Here is an 18,000-nt window from a genome sequence, read left to right on the forward strand (position 1 = left end):
GCTTAGGGGAGAATAAATAATTTCTAGGAAAGATGAATGGGCCCTTAGAAGAATGAATGGGAGGTATGATAGTTTATGACAAAAGTGGCCTGGATATGATATAGAATTCTAATTTTCTCTCCTGTGATATGAGATGAAACTCCCAGGAAGGTGATTTATGACCATGGAGTTCCTTTTGGAGGCTCTGTCTTTAGGCAGTTAAGGGGAGTTCAGAGAAAGCCTCTCCCTGCATTTGCTGTTTTTCAAGCGCCTACAGCTCAAAATAATCAATATGCCAGAGTGGCATATTTTGGGGTGGCATATTCTGTTACCATCACTGGCTCCTCCCCTTGGGAGGTTAACAAGGGCTCCTGAGCCCTCCCCTCCAGGAGCCACGGCATCAGGAGGACATCCTCCTGATGCTGTAACTGGAGGGGCTGGCAGCCTGTTCTGCCTCCTCCCTCAGTGTAACATATGCTGCCATTAAGGGATCTTATGCACCTGCCACATACCAGGCATGGGGCTAAGCATTTATCTTCTGGACTGCTCACAGTAACCTTATGATGTGGATGTGATTATTATCCCCATTTCACAGATGAGGAAACCGAGGTTCATGGGGCTAAGCCTCTTGCTCAAGGTCATATGCAGCTACCAAGGGGCAGAGCCAAGATCTGAACCCAAGATGTCTGACTCCACTATTCATCATTGACTGACTTTTTCTTTTTTTTTGGCTGCGTGGTATGTGGGATCTTAGTTCCCCAACCAGGGATCGAACCCGTGCCCCCTGCAGTGGAAGCACGGAGTCCTGGACTGACGGGACTGCCAGGAAATTCCCCTGCCTGAGTTTTCTCAGGGCCATAGTTCTCTGACCTTGCATCTGTCCTCCTATAGTACTCCATGTCTCCCTGTCCCTCTTACTAGTGCCCTTTCTCCTCCCCGCAAGACTCTCACAACCCCTGCCCAAGCTGAGGTTTCTCTGAGCTCTCTGGGTCTCCATCCCCCAGAGGATGCTCTCAGGCCCGCTGCTAATTGAGCACGTATCCCACACTCCTTGCCCCTTGGCAGCTCAGAGTCAGAATCTCTTGACCGTATCAGGTCACCAAGCTCAAGGGAGTCTTTCAAGAATGAAAGATACCAAATAAGGTTAGGACTCAGGAGCGGCCTACTGGATTCAGCAATAAGGAGATCTCAGGTGTCCTTGGTGGTGGCAGAGGTGGAAGTAAAAGAGCTGGACCAAAAAGAAGAGAGATGCTAATAGCTACAGTAGCATTTCATGCTTACCAATCGCTTTATAAATATTAATTCATTTAATAGTCACAATAACTCTGTGAGATAGATACTATCATTAGGTTTCCCCAAGGGGAAATTAAGGACAGAGAGGTTAAACAGTTTGCTCAAGGTCAAGGTCATAAAGGTAGTTCACAGTGAAGTCCGAATTTAAAAATCTGGGCGGTCTGGCTCCAGACTCCATGCTGTAAACTGCCAAGTCATATATACAGCTCTCGGCTGTGAGGAGGGGAGTGGGCATTGGTGGTTAGGACTGGAAGAGAAAGAGAGGCAAGAGCCAGAGGAGGATAAAGAAGGGTGGGGAAAATGATTTATAAGTGGAGTGGTTCCCTCTCCTGGACCATAAACCAAAAGGACCTGACAGCAGCTGGGAAGGGAGATAAAGTGACTGAGGAAGGAGGGGCTGGGTGGGGCCTGGGGACTGCTCTCTCCTGGGGCAAGCCTTCAGGTTCTGTACCTTTACCCACAACTCTGTGGGAAATTCACAGCCCAGTGATCCACAGAGTTGGTAACAGGCAGATACGAGGGGGCCTCACGTGGGGATGGGGGCTGAGGACTGAAATGCAGCCAGCTGGGCTGCCCTCAGGGAGCACTGTCAGAGAGAAGCTACCAGGACTTCAGGGCCTGAGCTCCCCCAGTCCCAGGGCCTGGCTTCCCAGGTACCAGAGACTCTTTAAGTGGTAAGCAGCCCAGAATGCTCTAGAAAAGCCACAGATCAGAGTTTGGGAAGGGGCTGCACGGCCAAGATAGCTGAGGCCCCAGAGCTGGTATCTTGCCCTTCCCAGGTCAGGTCCTGGGTCTTCCAGACCTCCAGGACACACACATGGAGTCCTGTTCTTTCCACATATAGACATCTCACCTGGGCCGGAGAACATAACTTGTCAGGCCATGAGTTGGTTTCCAGACCTTGCTCATCTAGGGAGTTTCTTATAAAAAGTGGGGAGGGGGACTCCTCAGGTTAAAAGATACATGCACCCCAATGTTCATTGCAGCCCTATTTACAATAGCCAAGACATGGAAGCAATGTCCATCGACAGAGGAATGAATAAAGAAGATGTATTACATACATAAAATGGAATATTACTCAGCCATAAAAAAGAACAAAATAATGCCATTTGCAGCAACATGGATAGACCTAGAGCTTGTCATACTGAGTGAAGTCAGACACAGAAAGACAAATATCATATGATATCGCTTATATGTGGAATCTTTAAAAAGGGTACGAATGAACTTAGTTACAAAACAGAAGTAGAGTCACAGATGTAGAAAACCAAGGTGATGGGGGGGTAAAATTGGGAGATTGGGATTGACATAGACACACTACTATATATAAAATAGATAACTAATAAGGACCTACTGTATAACACAGGGAACTCCTCAATTCTCTGTAATGGCCTATATGGGAAAAGAATCTAAAAAAGAGTGTTTATATGTATAACTGATTCACTTTGTGGTACAGCAAAAAATAACACAATATTGTAAATCAACTATACTCCAATAAAAATTTTAAAAATAAAATAAAAAGAAAGGAGACAAAGAGAAAAGAAAAGAAAAGCCTGCCTGGGTTCAAGTCCTCCCCAGCTTTACTGAAATGAATCAGATGCAATCCTGTCCTCAAGGGTCTCATGGGCTGGAGGGGAGATCTCTCTGTAGATGGATTATAGTCCAGTATGATTAACTGATGCAAGGACGGACCTCAAAGAAGCAGTGAAAAGGAGTGAGGCCAGAGGCTGGTGATGGCAGGTGGAAGTGGGGGGCATCTCAGAGGCCTTATACCCAGATTAAAAGCCAGGACCTGGCACTGTTTGGCTCGGGAACAGGCAGGACAGGCATCAGAGGAAAGGTCTCTGACTCTCAGTCTCTGCAGGATTGCCTGGCTCTGGGATGCAAACAGTGGATGGACCAGTAGGTGGAAACCAAAGGGGAAAGACTTGGCTTTTCATGGTAAGAGCCACCCAGGATAAATGCCTGCATGCTCCAGGCTCCAGGCATTGTTTCTCTGAATATTACCGACTGCCCTGTGAAGAAGGAGTTATTGATCCTGTTTTGCAAAGGAGGAAACTGAGGTTCAGAGAAATTAGGTATCTTGGACAAGGGTACAGAGAGCTAGAATTCAACCCAGGTTTGTCTCTCAAGCTTGTGCTCGTAACCACCTCTCCATGCTTCCTCTCTTCAGAAAACACTTGCATTGAAACCAGCTCACAGTGTGGGGGAAGAAGCTTCCCAGGACAGGTCAGAGGTGTGATGTAGTGGTGTTTGGCACACTGCCTGTCACTTAGTCAGTGCTCTGCGATCAGCAGCTGTCATAACACTTAATCATGCATCTGTCTTCTCACCTGGAGCTGGGACAGTAATTCCTGTCACCCTGGCTTCAAGGACATGGTGTGAACTGTGGGGTCAATGATGATGGCATTTACGACATTCAAAGGCCAGCCCAGCCCTGCAGGCATAGGGAGACACATCCAGTTCCCAGCACCAGGGAAAGCTGGGTGACAGCCTCAATCCATCAATGATAACCTCAGTCCAGCCAAACTTTATGGGCCCAGGAGGTACTTAAGTGCTGTGGGGTGAAGGCTAGCCCAGTTCCCCTTCCTCAGCACAGGCTGCTGTCCAGAGCAGGTAAGTAGATGTGGGGTGCAGGTGAGAGTGCCCTGGGCCTTGAGAGACCAGCTATCAGCTTCGAGAGCAAGACGCCAAGGTGTGTGGGTCTGGGCTAGAGTTGGGTCTCCTGTCCTCAGCAGTTCAGGACCCGGTTACTCCTAGCCCTGCGAGTGGAAGAGGAGCTTGGGGAAGCTTCATGCATGAGAGGGTGTAGACCTCAGCTACCTCTTGCCCGACCTCATCCTGGTTTGACCCACACACCACTGAGTTCTAGGGGGTGTGGGTGTGCTCTGTCTGCTCTGCAGCTGCCTCCCCCTTGTCTACTGACACAGGGTGAAGGCTGGGGTGGGAGGTGACCAGAGTTGAAGTAATGTTGCCTAGGGATCTAAGGTGGGTGATGAGAAGGCAAGCTAAGGAGGTTTGCTGGGGGATAAGGAGAGCTCTGGGAGCAGCTTTTGTGACCTTCTGCCCCAGGCCCCCAGCACCATGACGGTTTCATACACCCTCAAAGTAGCGGAGGCCCGCTTCGGAGGCTTCTCTGGCCTGCTTCTCCGTTGGAGGGGAAGCATCTACAAGCTCCTCTACAAGGAGTTCCTCCTATTCATCGCCCTGTATGCTCTGCTCAGCATCACCTACCGGTGCGAGGGTGAGGGCAGGGTCTCAGGGCTGGCCTGTGGGTGACTAGGCTGCCTACCTCCCTCTAACCCAGGCCTTACCTGACATTCCCCAGGCTGTTGCTGACCCAGGAACAGAGGCATGTATATGCTCAGGTGGCCCGATACTGCAACCGCTCTGCAGACCTCATCCCCTTGTCCTTTGTACTGGGTAAGTTCAAAGGAACAGGGGTTCTCCCTTGTAGCCTCCTAACCATCTTTCCTTACCTTTGGGTTGGGTTGCTAGCTCTGAGGGTCAGAATTACCCCAGCAGAACCGCCTGGAGGGCAACCAGAGCAGGCTCAGCAGGCATGGGAGCTGCGTGTGGGGTCCAGGATTTCCAGAGGACTAGGCCCTGCCTATCACATGCTGGACCCTCACTCCAAACAAGGCCCAAGCCACCTGCTGGCTTCACAACCCTCTGGGTATGGAAGAGGTGACACCTCCCTCCCGACCCCCATGTGAAGCAGGGCTCAGAGTTAATCATTGCCTGGACTTGAACCATCACTTCTCTTCTGCTTGAGGAGGTGTGCAACTCTTCTTCCTCCCTGCCTGGTTTGGTACATCAGGGAGGGACCAAGAGGAAGAGGCTGTCCCCCTGACAGAGAGGCAGGATGCTGGAGCCAATGTGTCCTTCCCCCTGCCTGCCTTGGTTCCACCTGGCCTGGACCACACACTCTGGGTGGGGGCAGGACACGCTGACTCCTGATACCTCCATCTTGCCTTCCCGTCCCCCCTACCCATGACGGTGACCAGGTTTCTACGTGACCTTGGTGGTGAACCGCTGGTGGGCCCAGTACACAAGCATCCCGCTGCCGGACCAGCTGATGTGCGTCATCTCGGCCAGCGTGCACGGCGTGGACCAGCGCGGCCGCCTGCTGCGCCGCACCCTCATCCGCTACGCCAACCTGGCATCGGTACTGGTGTTGCGCTCGGTCAGCACCCGCGTGCTCAAGCGCTTCCCCACCATGGAGCACGTGGTGGACGCAGGTGCGCGGCCCACAGCCAGACGCAGGTGCCGCGCTGGGGAAGCCCTGGAGCGGGTGGGACCGGACCTGCCCCGCGGGCCTCCTAGGAGGGGAGGTTTGACCACCAGGGGGAGCTCCAGGGCCCCAAGGCGGTGAGTCCCCAGCGACGAGGATGAGTCTTCCCCCCTCTCACTTCATCCCTGCAGGTTTCATGTCCCAGGAAGAGAGGAAAAAGTTTGAGAGCCTGAAATCTGACTTCAATAAGTACTGGGTCCCCTGCGTCTGGTTCACCAACCTGGCGGCTCAGGCCCGGAGGGATGGGCGAATCCGTGACGACATTGCTCTCTGCCTGCTCCTGGAAGTGAGTCAGCCTAGCACCAGGCCCATCTGCCCTCCTCCCCCTAGTTTTGCAAACTGGAATAATAATTTTAGTGCTTAACACTTACATGGTGCCAATTATGTACAGCACACTGTTGCAAGTGTGAGAAGTGAGGAAACTGAGGCACAGAGTGAAAAGAAACTTGCTCAAGTCACACAGCTAGTTAGTGGAGCTGGGAATCATCCTCAGACCTGGCTCCAGGCTCTGTCCTTGCAGTTACTTTGCTAAACTGCTTTCCATCACAGTCACCCCAGCCTGACAACCTCTGAAAACAGAATGAGCCTCTAGACCTGGCCCAGGCCTAACATGTGCTGGGCTCCCCTGTCCCCTCCCCATTCTTCCTTCATCGCCTCCACTGACTTCCTCTTCCTGCTTGTTCCACCAGGAGCTGAACAAGTACCGGGCCAAGTGCAGCATGCTGTTCCACTATGACTGGATCAGCATCCCCCTCGTCTACACCCAAGTAACTGCCTCTCACTTCCCCAGTCCCAGTGCCTACTGTATGTCCTGTGCTGTGTGTGACACTGAGAATTAGAGATGGTACCTGCCCTGGGGCAGTTTGGTCCAGTGAGACACTCAACAGCCACAGGCTCATCTTCAAAGCCTCCCTGGACCCCCCACTAAGATGATCCCCTCCTATCTGGTGCTGCCACACCTTGCTACATGTTTTAATTATTATACTTATTAGATCTGCCACTGGCCCTCGGGGCAGGGGCAGCATTTCTCCCTATCCCACTTAGCCTGGCTTCCCTTTCTCCAGGTGGTGACCATAGCAGTATACTCCTTCTTTGCCCTCTCCCTGGTTGGCCGCCAGTTTGTGGAGTCAGAGGCAGGGGCTGCAAAACCTCGGGAGCCTCTGGAGCCCGGGCCAGCCCTGGGGGACCTGGACATGTACGTGCCTCTCACCACTCTACTGCAGTTCTTCTTCTATGCTGGCTGGCTCAAGGTGGGCACTTCGGGTGGTCAAGACATGGGCCCAGGGCCCACCCCAACTCCGGGGTTAGAAAATAGGGCTCTAAGCCCAGAAAACACTCTTATCACCTGCAGGTGGCAGAACAGATCATCAATCCCTTTGGCGAGGATGATGACGACTTTGAAACCAACAAGCTTATAGACCGCAACTTGCAGGTGATTAGGGGTCTGGTGGCAGCTCACTGGCAGTCAGGCTCTCCCTCTCTGCCAGTTCGCAGCCCAGGTATGCAGGAGAGGGGGATCCTTGTGACCCGCTGCCCACCCCAGGTGTCCCTGCTCTCCGTGGATGACATGTACCAGAACCTGCCTCCTGCGGAGAAGGACCCATATTGGGATGAGGACTCGGCACAGCCGCCCTACACCGTGGCCACTGTGGCCGAGTCGCTGCGGCCTTCCTTCCTGGGTTCCACCTTCAACCTGCGGTGAGTGGCTCACGCACGCTGAGGCAGGACCTGAGTCAGCATGTGGGCCCCAGTTCCCCACCCACCGTCCAGGGAGCCCAGGACTTGGTCCCACCTGCCCCACACCCCACTCTGGGGAGCTGGACCCCCAGCTGCCAGAGGCTTGCTCACACCGCCCTCCCGCCTGCCTGCAGCATTAGCGACGACCCTGAGCAGAGCCTGCAGGTGGAGGCGTCCCCTGGGCCAGCCCGCCCAGTGACCGCCGCGCAGACCCCGCTGCTCAGCCGCTTTCTGGGCGTAGGAGCGCCCTCGCCAGCCATCAGCCTCCGGAACTTCGGCCGCGTCCGAGGAGCCCCCCGGACCCCTCACCTGCTGCGCTTCCGGGCCGAGGAGGGCGGTGACCTCGAGGCCGCGGACCGCATCGAGGAGGAGTCGGGGTCAGGGGATGAGGCCCAGGAGCCCTGAGCAGAGGCAGCGGGGCCGGGCCGTCTGGCTGCCTCCCCTAGGCCCTCCGGAGCTATTAGAGCAGCACTTCCATGCACCCTAAGCCGGAGCACTTAGGGACGACCCTTGAGGGCAGAAGAGCCTGAACCAGAGTTAGGAATGTGTCCACTTTGGCTTGGGGGAGGTGAAGCTAGGACACAAGAGGCAAGGTACAGAGGACTAGAGCCCAGGCGCAGGATTAATTTCCTCCGCAATGCGGGGCTAGGCCGGTTCTTGAGGGAGCATCAGTATCACTGAAGGGCTGGTTAAAAAGTTCTGGGTACAACTCCCAGCGTTTGCCTCATTAAATCTGGGATGGGGTCAAGAATTTGCATTTCTTAAAAAAAAAACTGCATTTCTAGTAAGTTCCCAGGGAATGCTGCCGCTGCCCCAGGGATCACAATTTGAGTCATACATAAAAAGATGTTTAGGATATTCCGTATTGTGATAACCTCACTCTGATGAGGGGTCAAAGTGTGTGCTGGGGTACTTTTGCTTCATCTGTCATATTCAATTTTTTGTTTACAATGAAAATATATTCATTTATTATTGTGCAATTAAAATTGCTTAAAACTGAATTGGCATGCTCTGCCAATGGACTAAAGATGAGGGTTTGAGAGTCTGCCCTGAAGCTGATTCAACTGAGACGTGAGGGTAGTCATACACCACCCAGCCTGGACTTCCAGCATCTGAAAGAAGCCCTTCTCTGCTCCCACCAACCAAACAGGGAGAAAGGACACTTTAAGGGGTGAAAGCTGCAGGTCCATCTCTGCGGTAGGACCACAGCACTCAGCTGATGGTAATAAGGGGGCATTGTGGAAAACAGCCCCACAGAGCACTATATTAGAGTTGCTGCTAAACTGAGTTTCTCTAAGATTCCTGCCTTCTAAGCTCAGCCACCACTAAAAAAATTGGCGAATGCCAAAACTGAACATTAAGGCCAAAGGAAGACAAATGCCAGAATTCAAAGGGAGAGAGGCATGAAGAGTGTAGGTAGAGGTTGTGAGGTCACCATTCACTTAGAAGGCACCTGAGGTGTTTTGCTGGGTCTACAGAGGAGGTAGCCTTGCTCCAGGGTGAGAATGGTCATCTATGAGGGCAGTGGAGATGGATAGTTGATGAATTCAAGGCTTTTAAGAAAATGAACCCCTTATCCTATGGACTGACTAGAGGGTGAAGGAGGGAATAAACATCAACGTCTTGTAGAGCTCAAATTAGAAGATGAAGGCAAAGTGTTGCTGTGCCATGCCCAACACACAGCTCAGCAAACATCAGCTAATGTTCAGGTGGTAAGAGAAGATCACTGGGTGGGAAGGCCAAGGCCAGGTCTCCCCAGAGCCAATGGTAAGGTTTTAAAGGACTGGACTGACTTTTTGTCCTTAAGTTTTTGTACTAGAAAAGGGGGTTCACCTTTCCCAAATGTCTGTTCACAGAAGTCTGCAATTTAGCCAAGGTGATGGACCAATTAGATTTTGTACTTCTTTAGCTCTTAAGACATGTGCTTTCCAACAACTTTAAATTGGATAAAATCTTTTTTCTTTAGAACTCATTAACTTAAGCACATATTTGAGTGCCTAGTATATTGCCATGTACCTTTCCAGGTACTGGAGATGCCACAGGAAACATATCCCTATTCCCTTGGAAATATATTCTAATAGAGGGCAAAAAAAATGAGCAAAATTTATGCTAAATTAAGGGATAAGGAGAAAGAACAGGGGCAAAGGATACGGTATGGAGGGGAGTACAATTTAAAAGCCTGTGATCAGGGAAGAACTAGACTAACAGAACAAAGACCTGGAAGAAATAAGCAATGTGGGTATATGATGGAAAGTATTCCCAACACAGGGAACAGTAAGTGAACATATGTTCAGTAAGGCCAGGATGGCAGACACTATAGAAGGGGCCATGTCCCACTGAGTTCCATACCATCTGGTAGGAATTTTGAGATGGGATGTCCTGTTAAAAAAAAATTTTATCTTTTAAAATGATCACTGATAGCTGGGATTGCATTGGGGACAACAAAAGAACAAGTAGGATGCAGAGATGTGACTAGAACAGTAGAGGTGGTGCTAAAGGTTGAAGCAACAAGATGTGGTGACATTAGATGTGGGAGTTATGACCCAAGGATGACCTTAAGATTTATGTTGTCATATGAAGACCACTATTTGCTGCAATCAAATAATCGAGAAACTGTTTGAAAAGGGAAAGCTGAAGAACGTTATCAGTTTTGAACACGGTGACCTTTTAGAGTCCTATTATGATATCCAAATGCAAGTGTCAAGTAGGTCTGGGCTAGTTAGAAAGATGGAGCTTAAACCACCTTTAAAAGTTGATGACAGACAACAATGTAGCTAAGCTGAAGACAAGAGCTGACCCTTAGAGATTCAGCAGCCATCACTGGTAATTTTACATACTTTTGAGTAATAAGAGGGGAAAGGATTAGGGTTCAAGAAAAAATTAACTTCAGAAAGACATCCAAAAGCTGACAAGATACAGATTATGTAAATGTGTATAACCTGTTCAACAATGCAGAAATCTGGAACAATTTCAAGGTTTCTAGACAATCCATGAACCTGAAATAAACCCCTAAAACCATGGTCTGCACACAGGGTCTCTAAGAGAACCTTACAGAAGCAGCATGGTTTCAGGTTCCAATCATGGTCCAGTCAACAGCCCAATACTGTTGGGGGCCCCGTGCTGGGATGCCTCCCTCATACAGTCTCTCCTCAGCCTGCATGCCACATCCCTGTTGCCACTGAAACCCAGCCTTAGGGGTGAGAAACATTCCTTCTGCTATAGAAAAGCACATAATAGGCCTGGGCAAAGGGAGGCAGGCAAAGAGAGTTGGGGCACCTCTACAGTGTGCCAAACAATCAAATACTCTCAGAACGCAAACACAGGGCATAGAACAATAAGCACCTTTATAACATGAGCTAAGATAGGAAGGAAGAAGATTTATTTGCCTTTCCGGGCCTTGATTTTCCTCAGATAGAACTCCAGCTCCTTTCCCTCTAGCACATAGCCATCTGCTCGGCCACACTGGCCTGGTCTTGAGGCGATGCAAGCTGCAAGAGAGTATGTGATCCTTAGCAAAATGACACTGTGGCCCTACCCACACCTACGTATCTCCTTAAGAGTCCATGTTGGTCCAGGTATCCTGGGGGCAGGCATGAAGCCCACTGTCTCCTCAGATACACTTTATCATCACTTAAAGTCAGTAGCAGAACTGGACAAAGTTTTCATCACTGAGACAACCCCCTAAGCCTGGACACAGACTTCTCAGAATACTCCTGAAACTCAGAGGCAGAAACCAAGCTCAGGCCTATGGGCTCCTGCCCACTATTTTCCATTTCAGCTTCAAACTAATGGGATGACCAAATATTCTGATTTGTGCTTGTGTGCTGTTACCAAACTCTCTAGCCCACAACAGAAGGCACACCATATCTTCAGGACCCCCCCCCCCACTCCACCAAATGCAAAAGCCATCTCACCAAGAAGCTTGCCCTGCTGGAACTGCTCCTCTAGAAGACTGCTAATTTTGGCATTCTTTTTCCTTTCATCATATTTCTTCTGAATTTTCTTTGATCGTTTTTTGTTTAAAATCTCTTCCTCCTCAGGAGTCTGAACAAAGGAAGCACACATGGGTTAGTGGGGCCTCCCCAAACCCTATCTCCGGGAAGGAATGTCATAGCCTTCAACACTGCATATCCCATGCCCCTGCCCCCTTCTTCAGCACTAAAGGCTTTCATCTCTCCCTTCAGTAGCAGAACTGGACAGAGTTTTCATCACAAGAAGGCTGGAATAAGGGCGGCCTCCCCCCCCCCCACAGGAAGTTGGCTCCCCAAACACGCACCAGCTTGGCCCCCTTCTTGCGGCCCAGGGGCAGTGCATAGTGCGACTCGTACCACTGTCGGTACGGTGTGCTGTCAATGAGCACGATGCAGTTCTTCACCAGGGTCTTGGTACGGACCAGTTCATTGTTGGATGCATTGTAGACAACATCTATGATCCTTGTCTTGCGTGTACAACCTGCTCACAGGAGAAATTCAGAATCAAGCCATGTGAACCTGAGGTCAACTGTCCCCCACCGGCGCCCTAGTAGGGCCTAAAGAGATGGGAACTCTAAGCCTTTACAGAGCCATAGGGCATAAGCTCATCTTCCACACACCCATCTTTCTAGATGTGGCTGACACCCACACATACATGGTTTCTAGATTCAGCCCCAATCCCTGAAGCTACAGGAGTTAAGAGGCAGGACAGGATGGAGAGAAAGCTCCAGCACCTCAAGGTCTTTCACAGGAGAAACTTCAGTATCTTGGTTCAGGGCATGGACTTCCTGCTAAAAGCACTTACTGAAGCTTAGAAAAGGTTTAGGTGCTGAGTTCCCACCCACGCCTACAGGGCCTCACTCACACTCGGAGCCCCAGGAGAAGTTCCCCACGTCCAGTCTCAAGGCCCGGTACTTCTTGTTGCCTCCCCGCACACGGACTGTGTGTATGCGGCGGGGGCCAATCTAGAAAATACAAGGAGACAGTTAGTAGGTTATCAAGGAGAAGCTAGAGAGAGGGAAGGGAACCCGGGCTGGATGGAGGTAACAGTCAGTGTAACTATGACAAGTCCTAGCATTGGCAAGTGGCACACAGGTGACCAAGACGGCCACAACCACGCCTAAGGATACTTCTTCATCACTCTAGTTACCTCCAAGAGGAAAAGCCTGATTCCAAACTGAAAATTAAGTCTCCGTGCAACCAAAATTCCAGGTTTCTGACTATCACTGAGGAGCCCACTCGCTCCAGGCGCCCTGCAAGTACCACTAGGACACAGTAGCTGTCACCATGCAATCTCTCAGTGTTTACCCAACACACAAAGACGAGGAGGCCGCCTAGACCCTACAGCAAATCGCAGAGCCCCACAAAGATTCAAGCGGACCGCGGAGAACAGGTGGGCGACCTCCCGGGCGGTGAGGTCCCGCACGCACCTTAGTGTTGGCAGCGGGGCGTCCCAGCTCATACTTCCGCTTCTTGTGGTAGGGCTTTCTCTTGCCCCCGGTCTTGCGGCGCTTGTGCCAGTTGTCCCGAGAGATGCCTACGTGTGGAAGCGGGGGGAGGGAGCCTCAGCCAGGGGAGCCCGGGACCGGGCCCCGCCAGCCCAACGCCCCGCGTCGGCGGCCGCACGCTCAGCTCTCCAAGGTTGGCTCCCCCACAGCGCAGTCGGGAGGTCACAGCATTTCCAAGGTGTCATCACGCACGTGCGGCCCAGCCCCTTCCCGTCCCGACCCCGGCAGCCATAATGGTGCCGCTCGCGGCCCCGGTCCCTGAGGCCCCCGGAGCGGACCGGGCGGCCCAAGCTCGAGCATCACCCTCCTCGCGGAGGCTCGCTGCCCGAGGCCCGGGCGCCCACGCTCCCGGCTGGGCTGCGAGGCAGGATGGCGCCGGATTGAGCTCATTCCCCAGCCGCGGCCCCAAAGCAGAGAAGCACTCACCCATCGCTCGGCGCTGGCTGAAAGAGAAAACGCAAAGCGTCACGGTTCCGTTTGTAAAACGTAGCCCCGCCTCTTGACGTATCTTCCGGGCGCCGCAGAGAGCGGCCTTGGGTCGGAGGGCGGGGCGCCGAGGCCTTGAGCCTGAGAGGGTCGTGAGGGCGCTGCAACCTGGCCCTGTGCGCGCCTCAGAGGGGAGGTTGAGAGACCCAGGGCACAATTCGGGCGGGGCTTGCCTGGTTTTATTTACGTTTTGAAAAGACCCGTTTTAGAAGCTACTGCTGTAGTCCTGGATGAGCGCTATGAGTGCGTTGTAGAAGGGCGGAAGGCAGTAGAGGTGGAAACGAGAGGGGGACTTGGGTTTTGTTTTGAAGGGTTTGGTTTAGGGGGCGGGAGATGTGTCAAGGATTCTGAATTCCTCACTGACCAGTTGGATGAATATTGGTGCCACTTAGTGCGAAAGGGTAGGCTGAGGTAGGAGCGGTCTGGACGTGTTCATTTTTAGCTCTTGGTGACTCCCGCACGTGGGAATGACAGACAAATGGATGTTCATGTCTGGTCCATCCATACAGAAGGAATCTGGAAAGAAGGTGTTACTTTGGGAATCGTTGACGTATAAATGGTAACCAAAGCTACCAGAATGAACGGAACTTAGGGAGAGCGCATAAAGCAAACTTTTCTTGTAAAGGGTAAGTTAATACTGTAGCCTTTGTGGGCTGTAGGGTCTGTGTCACCACTCAGTTTTTTAAAAAAATTATTTTTGGCTGTGTTGGGTCTCCCTTACTGCACGCGGGCTTTCTCTAGTTGCCGTGAGCGGGGGCTACTCTTTGTTGTGGTGTGCTGGCTTTTCATTGCGGTGGCTTCTCGTTGCGGAGCACGGGCTGGCTCTAGAGCGCAGGCTCAGTAGTTGTGGCGCACGGGCTTAGTTGCCTGGCAGCATGTAGGATCTTCCCGGATCAGGGCTCAAACCCTTGTCCGCTGCATTGGCAAGTGGATTCTTAACCACTGCGCCACCAGGGAAGTCCCTTCGCCCAGTCCCTAAATAGCAACACTCTTGGGCTTCCCTGGTGGCGCAGTGGTTGGGGGTCCGCCTGCCGATGCACGGGACACGGGTTCGTGCCCTGGTCTGGGAGGATCCCACATGCCGCGGAGCGGCTGGGCCCGTGAGCTATGGCCGCTGAGCCTGTGCGTCCGGAGCCTGTGCTCCGTGGCGGGGGAGGCCACAGCAGTGAGAGGCCCGCGTACCACACACACACAAAAAAATAGCAACACTCCTTTTTCTCTACCCACTCAATACTAACATTGTTTTTACATGCTCATTATCTGTCTTCCCACTAAAATATAATAAGCGTGAGAGTAGGAACTGTGTTGTTCACTACTGTATTTCCAACACCTAGAATAATGCCTAGCATTTAATAAGTACTCAAATATTTGAATGGTACTCAAATATTTGAGTAAATTATTGTTCTACTAACATTGTATTCAATGGGTTTTCCCAGTAGACTGAGGTCTTAAGAATATAGTGCACGTATGTCATTCGTCTCTCCATCCCCAGCCCCTTGGCACAAGAAAAAGAAAAGGCAATTGAATTGGACATAAAAAGGAGAAAGTGGGGACTTCCTTGGTGGTCCAGTGGTTAAGACTCTGTGCTTCCATTGAAGGGGGCAGGGCTTGATCCCTAGTCGGGGAACTAATATACTGTATGCCACTTGGTGTGGCCAAAAAAACAAACCAAACCAAAAACAAACAAAAAAACAAAAAGGAGAAGGTGGATTCAAGGGGTATTTGTTGGGTGATGGGATTTTGTGATAGACTGGATTAAGGGGATGAGTGAAGAGTGACATGACGTTTCTTCCCTGAGAAAACACATTAATGGTGGGGTGACACCACCATTAATAGAGAACACAGGAGAGGCAGGTTTCTGGAAAGTTCAATCTTAGGATGAGTTTGAATTGCCTGTGGGACATATAGGTGCTGTTCTTTGTATTTATAGTAGTTGGAAAGATGAGTATGAAGCTTGGAAGAGAATGGGACTGATAATTCCCACCCCCACCCACCATGGTCTCACTCCTCTATCACCTAACCCAGTGGTCTACCCCATCAGCTAGTCTGTATCACATGAGCATTTTTTTGTTACTGCAGAAAAAGCTATAATCAAAACCCAGTGCTATTTCATAATACAAACACTCAAAGTAGGAATAAAAGGAAATTTATTCAATATGGAAAAGAGTAGTATACAAAGCCACAGCAAACATCGTGCTCAGTGTTAAAGACTGAAAGATTTACTCCTGAAATCAGGAAGAAGGCCAGGAAGCAGGCCTTCACCAGAGTTATTCAACAGTGTACTGGAAGTTCTACCCAGAGTCTTGAGGAAAGAAATAAAAGACATCCATGTGTGAATGGAAAAATTAAAACTGTGTTTATTCACAGAACACAGATCACATCATCTTATAAAACTTCATCTTATAAAACTTCCTATAACAACAAAAAATTATTTGAGCTAGTCAACTAATTTAGCAGTTATAGGACAAAATATCAATTCACAAAAATCTGTCATATGTATACACTAGCAATAAATAATCTGAAAAAGAATTATGAAAACAATTCCACTTTAGGACTTACCTGGTGGCACAGTGGTTAAGAATCCGCCTGCCAATGCAGGGGACACGGTTCAAGCCCTGGTCCGGGACGATCCCACATGCCATGGAGCAACTAAGCCCATGTGCCACAACTACTGAGGCTGCTCTCTAGAGCCCACGAGCCACAACTACTGAAGCCCACGCGCCTAGAGCCCGTGCTCCTCAACAAGAGAAGCCACCGCAATGAGAAGCCTGCGCACTGCAGGGAAGAGTAGCCCACGCACTGCAGGGAAGAGTAGCCCCTGCTCGCTGCAACTAGAGAAAGCCCGCGTGCAGCAACGAAGACCCAACACAGCCAAAATTAAATTAATTTTAAAAACCAGGGCTTCCCTGGTGGCGCAGTGGTTGAGAGTTCTCCTGCCGATGCCGGGGACACGGGTTCGTGCCCTGGTCGGAAGGATCCCACATGCCGCGGAGCGGCTGGGCCCGTGAGCCATGGCCGCTGAGCCTGCGCGTCCGGAGCCTGTGCTCCGCAACGGGAGAGGCCACAACAGTGAGAGGCCCGCATGCCACATAAAAATAATAATAATAATAACACCATGCCAGAAAAGCAGAGAAAACATCAAACTTCCATATAAAGGCAATTGATCCACTTCACCCAAAGTCTATATGTAATTTAGAGGCACTGTGGGAAGTTATATTAGGAGCCACTTTCTTCTGTGTTGTGGATGACCTCAATGTGGTAGAAACAGTGGGATTTTTGAATTCTAATTTTCCACAGCATTCCACCAAAAAACTGTCATAGCCTTGGCAAATCTCCCCACAGCTACCAAGGCCTTCAGGTACTCATTGGGCTGGTAAGGGTGAATGTAGTGCAGGAAACAGACGGTCCTGGGGTCTCCCATTCGAGGCAGTGGAATCTATAGCTACCTGGGGTGTTCAACAACCTCGACATCTTGCAGAAGTAGGTGGCATGTTGCTCACATGGAGGCACTGTAAATGAGCTGAGTATTTTTCTGAGTTGTAGCCACCACCGTCGTCTGCATCTGCAGATCATGAGACACTGTGGTCCGTACTTTGTCCTCTTTTAGCAGAGATGTAACCAAACACAAATTCCTGCGCCCAACGCACAGTGAGGCCAAACAATTCCAAAACGTTGGAGTTTGGAGCAGAGAAATGTTTCCTGCAGGGCCATGCAAGATGGAAGTCTTGTGCCCCAAAACCCTGAACTCGAGCCTTTTTAAAAAATGTATTTGAAAGGTAAACTAATAAATGCATCTGAATCTCTGTTGGGGCAATATTCAAGACGGACTCTGGAGTTCTTGAAATCAGAGCAAGACAGTTCTCTGTGTCCCACACCATCCCCTCCAAGTCTCTATTCTTGCTTTAGCAGAAGTCAAACAGGGGCTCTATGATTCTGTGTGATCCTGGAGAGATCCTCTCTTCTGCTGTCCTCCTAGCCAGGACATCACTCCATGTGCTTTGAGACCATTAACATTAATTGTCTTATGCCTTTGTCCCTATTTTCATTAGTCACCTTAAAAAAATCATCTCCCAGATTATACCTATCACCCATGCTCTAATCCTGACATAGATATTATATTATCTTTTTTAAACCAATCTCCCACCATTCTTCATTTTCTAAAAATCTTCTGTGTCCTGGGTCATTCATCAGAAAAATCCTGTATATCTTCAACCTCTTCTCTGAATGTTTCCTTTTAACATAAATCTGCTTCTTTCAGGATTTTCTCTCTATTCTTGTCAGCCTTCTCAATTGGAGGATGACTATGCTGTGCTCTAGATGGGAGATAGGTGTGCTCCATGGTCTTCATTGCCAATTTCAGACCATTCTTACTCTATCCTCCCTAAAAACCAAACTTTGAATCTAAGACTACAACAGTCACTGCTCCTCTTTATTGAACTTACCTATAAATTCTAGTTCTCACCAATTTGTGCCTGGAAGATTTTATGTCCTGACTCACTGTCTCTTCCTCTAATAATACCCTTGTCATTTTTTGGGTGCCTAAACATGAGCATCTTTACCTCCCTCAACCTTAACCTTTCACTAGCTCCTCACCCTTTAAGTCCTTAAACCTGGGATTGGTCCAACCTCTTCTGCCTGACACCTGGGTTACAGAATGCTGCTGGTTAAAGGCACATATCTCTGCAGACTACTGCCACTAGAGATTAAGAACAAGAATTTAGGCCCTGGAGGATCT

General features: G+C 50.3%; 2 protein-coding genes and 4 non-coding genes across 7 annotated transcripts in view; 1 reads left to right on the forward strand and 5 right to left on the reverse strand.

Moving 5' to 3' along the window:
• The first annotated feature begins 4,353 nt into the window (after positions 1-4,353).
• Positions 4,354-7,705, forward strand: BEST4 (bestrophin 4). Its single transcript, XM_059043556.2, is given in 8 exon segments — positions 4,354-4,505; positions 4,598-4,692; positions 5,277-5,510; positions 5,695-5,849; positions 6,253-6,330; positions 6,628-6,903; positions 6,906-7,261; positions 7,435-7,705. Coding segments are annotated over 8 exon segments (1,617 nt in total).
• A 2,922-nt stretch (positions 7,706-10,627) lies between these two features.
• RPS8 (ribosomal protein S8) overlaps positions 10,628-18,000 on the reverse strand; it is a 396,253-nt gene continuing 388,880 nt past the window's right edge. The window contains exons 1-6 of one of the 2 annotated variants that reach the window (XM_059043400.2): positions 13,206-13,283; positions 12,702-12,808; positions 12,137-12,236; positions 11,577-11,752; positions 11,215-11,344; positions 10,628-10,788 (exon numbers count right to left, since the gene is read on the reverse strand). In XM_059043400.2, the coding sequence (XP_058899383.1) occupies positions 10,679-10,788; positions 11,215-11,344; positions 11,577-11,752; positions 12,137-12,236; positions 12,702-12,808; positions 13,206-13,209 (627 nt within the window). In that variant the 5' untranslated portion in view covers positions 13,210-13,283 and the 3' untranslated portion in view covers positions 10,628-10,678. Of the gene's footprint in view, positions 10,789-11,214; positions 11,345-11,576; positions 11,753-12,136; positions 12,237-12,701; positions 12,809-13,205; positions 13,284-18,000 lie in introns of those variants that run through there. The other variant, XM_067009060.1, reaches the window with a different exon arrangement.
• On the reverse strand, positions 10,906-10,974 carry LOC131747004 (small nucleolar RNA SNORD38). The gene has a single exon (XR_009332735.1). It is a non-coding gene; the product is annotated as a small nucleolar RNA SNORD38 (small nucleolar RNA).
• On the reverse strand, positions 11,449-11,516 carry LOC131747006 (small nucleolar RNA SNORD38). The gene has a single exon (XR_009332736.1). It is a non-coding gene; the product is annotated as a small nucleolar RNA SNORD38 (small nucleolar RNA).
• On the reverse strand, positions 12,316-12,419 carry LOC131747009 (small nucleolar RNA SNORD46). The gene has a single exon (XR_009332737.1). It is a non-coding gene; the product is annotated as a small nucleolar RNA SNORD46 (small nucleolar RNA).
• LOC131746960 (small nucleolar RNA SNORD55/SNORD39) lies at positions 12,893-12,972 on the reverse strand. Its single transcript, XR_009332718.1, has one exon. It is a non-coding gene; the product is annotated as a small nucleolar RNA SNORD55/SNORD39 (small nucleolar RNA).

This window comes from Kogia breviceps, chromosome 1 (genome assembly GCF_026419965.1).
Source record: "Kogia breviceps isolate mKogBre1 chromosome 1, mKogBre1 haplotype 1, whole genome shotgun sequence".
Classification (NCBI taxonomy): Eukaryota; Metazoa; Chordata; class Mammalia; order Artiodactyla; family Physeteridae; genus Kogia; species Kogia breviceps.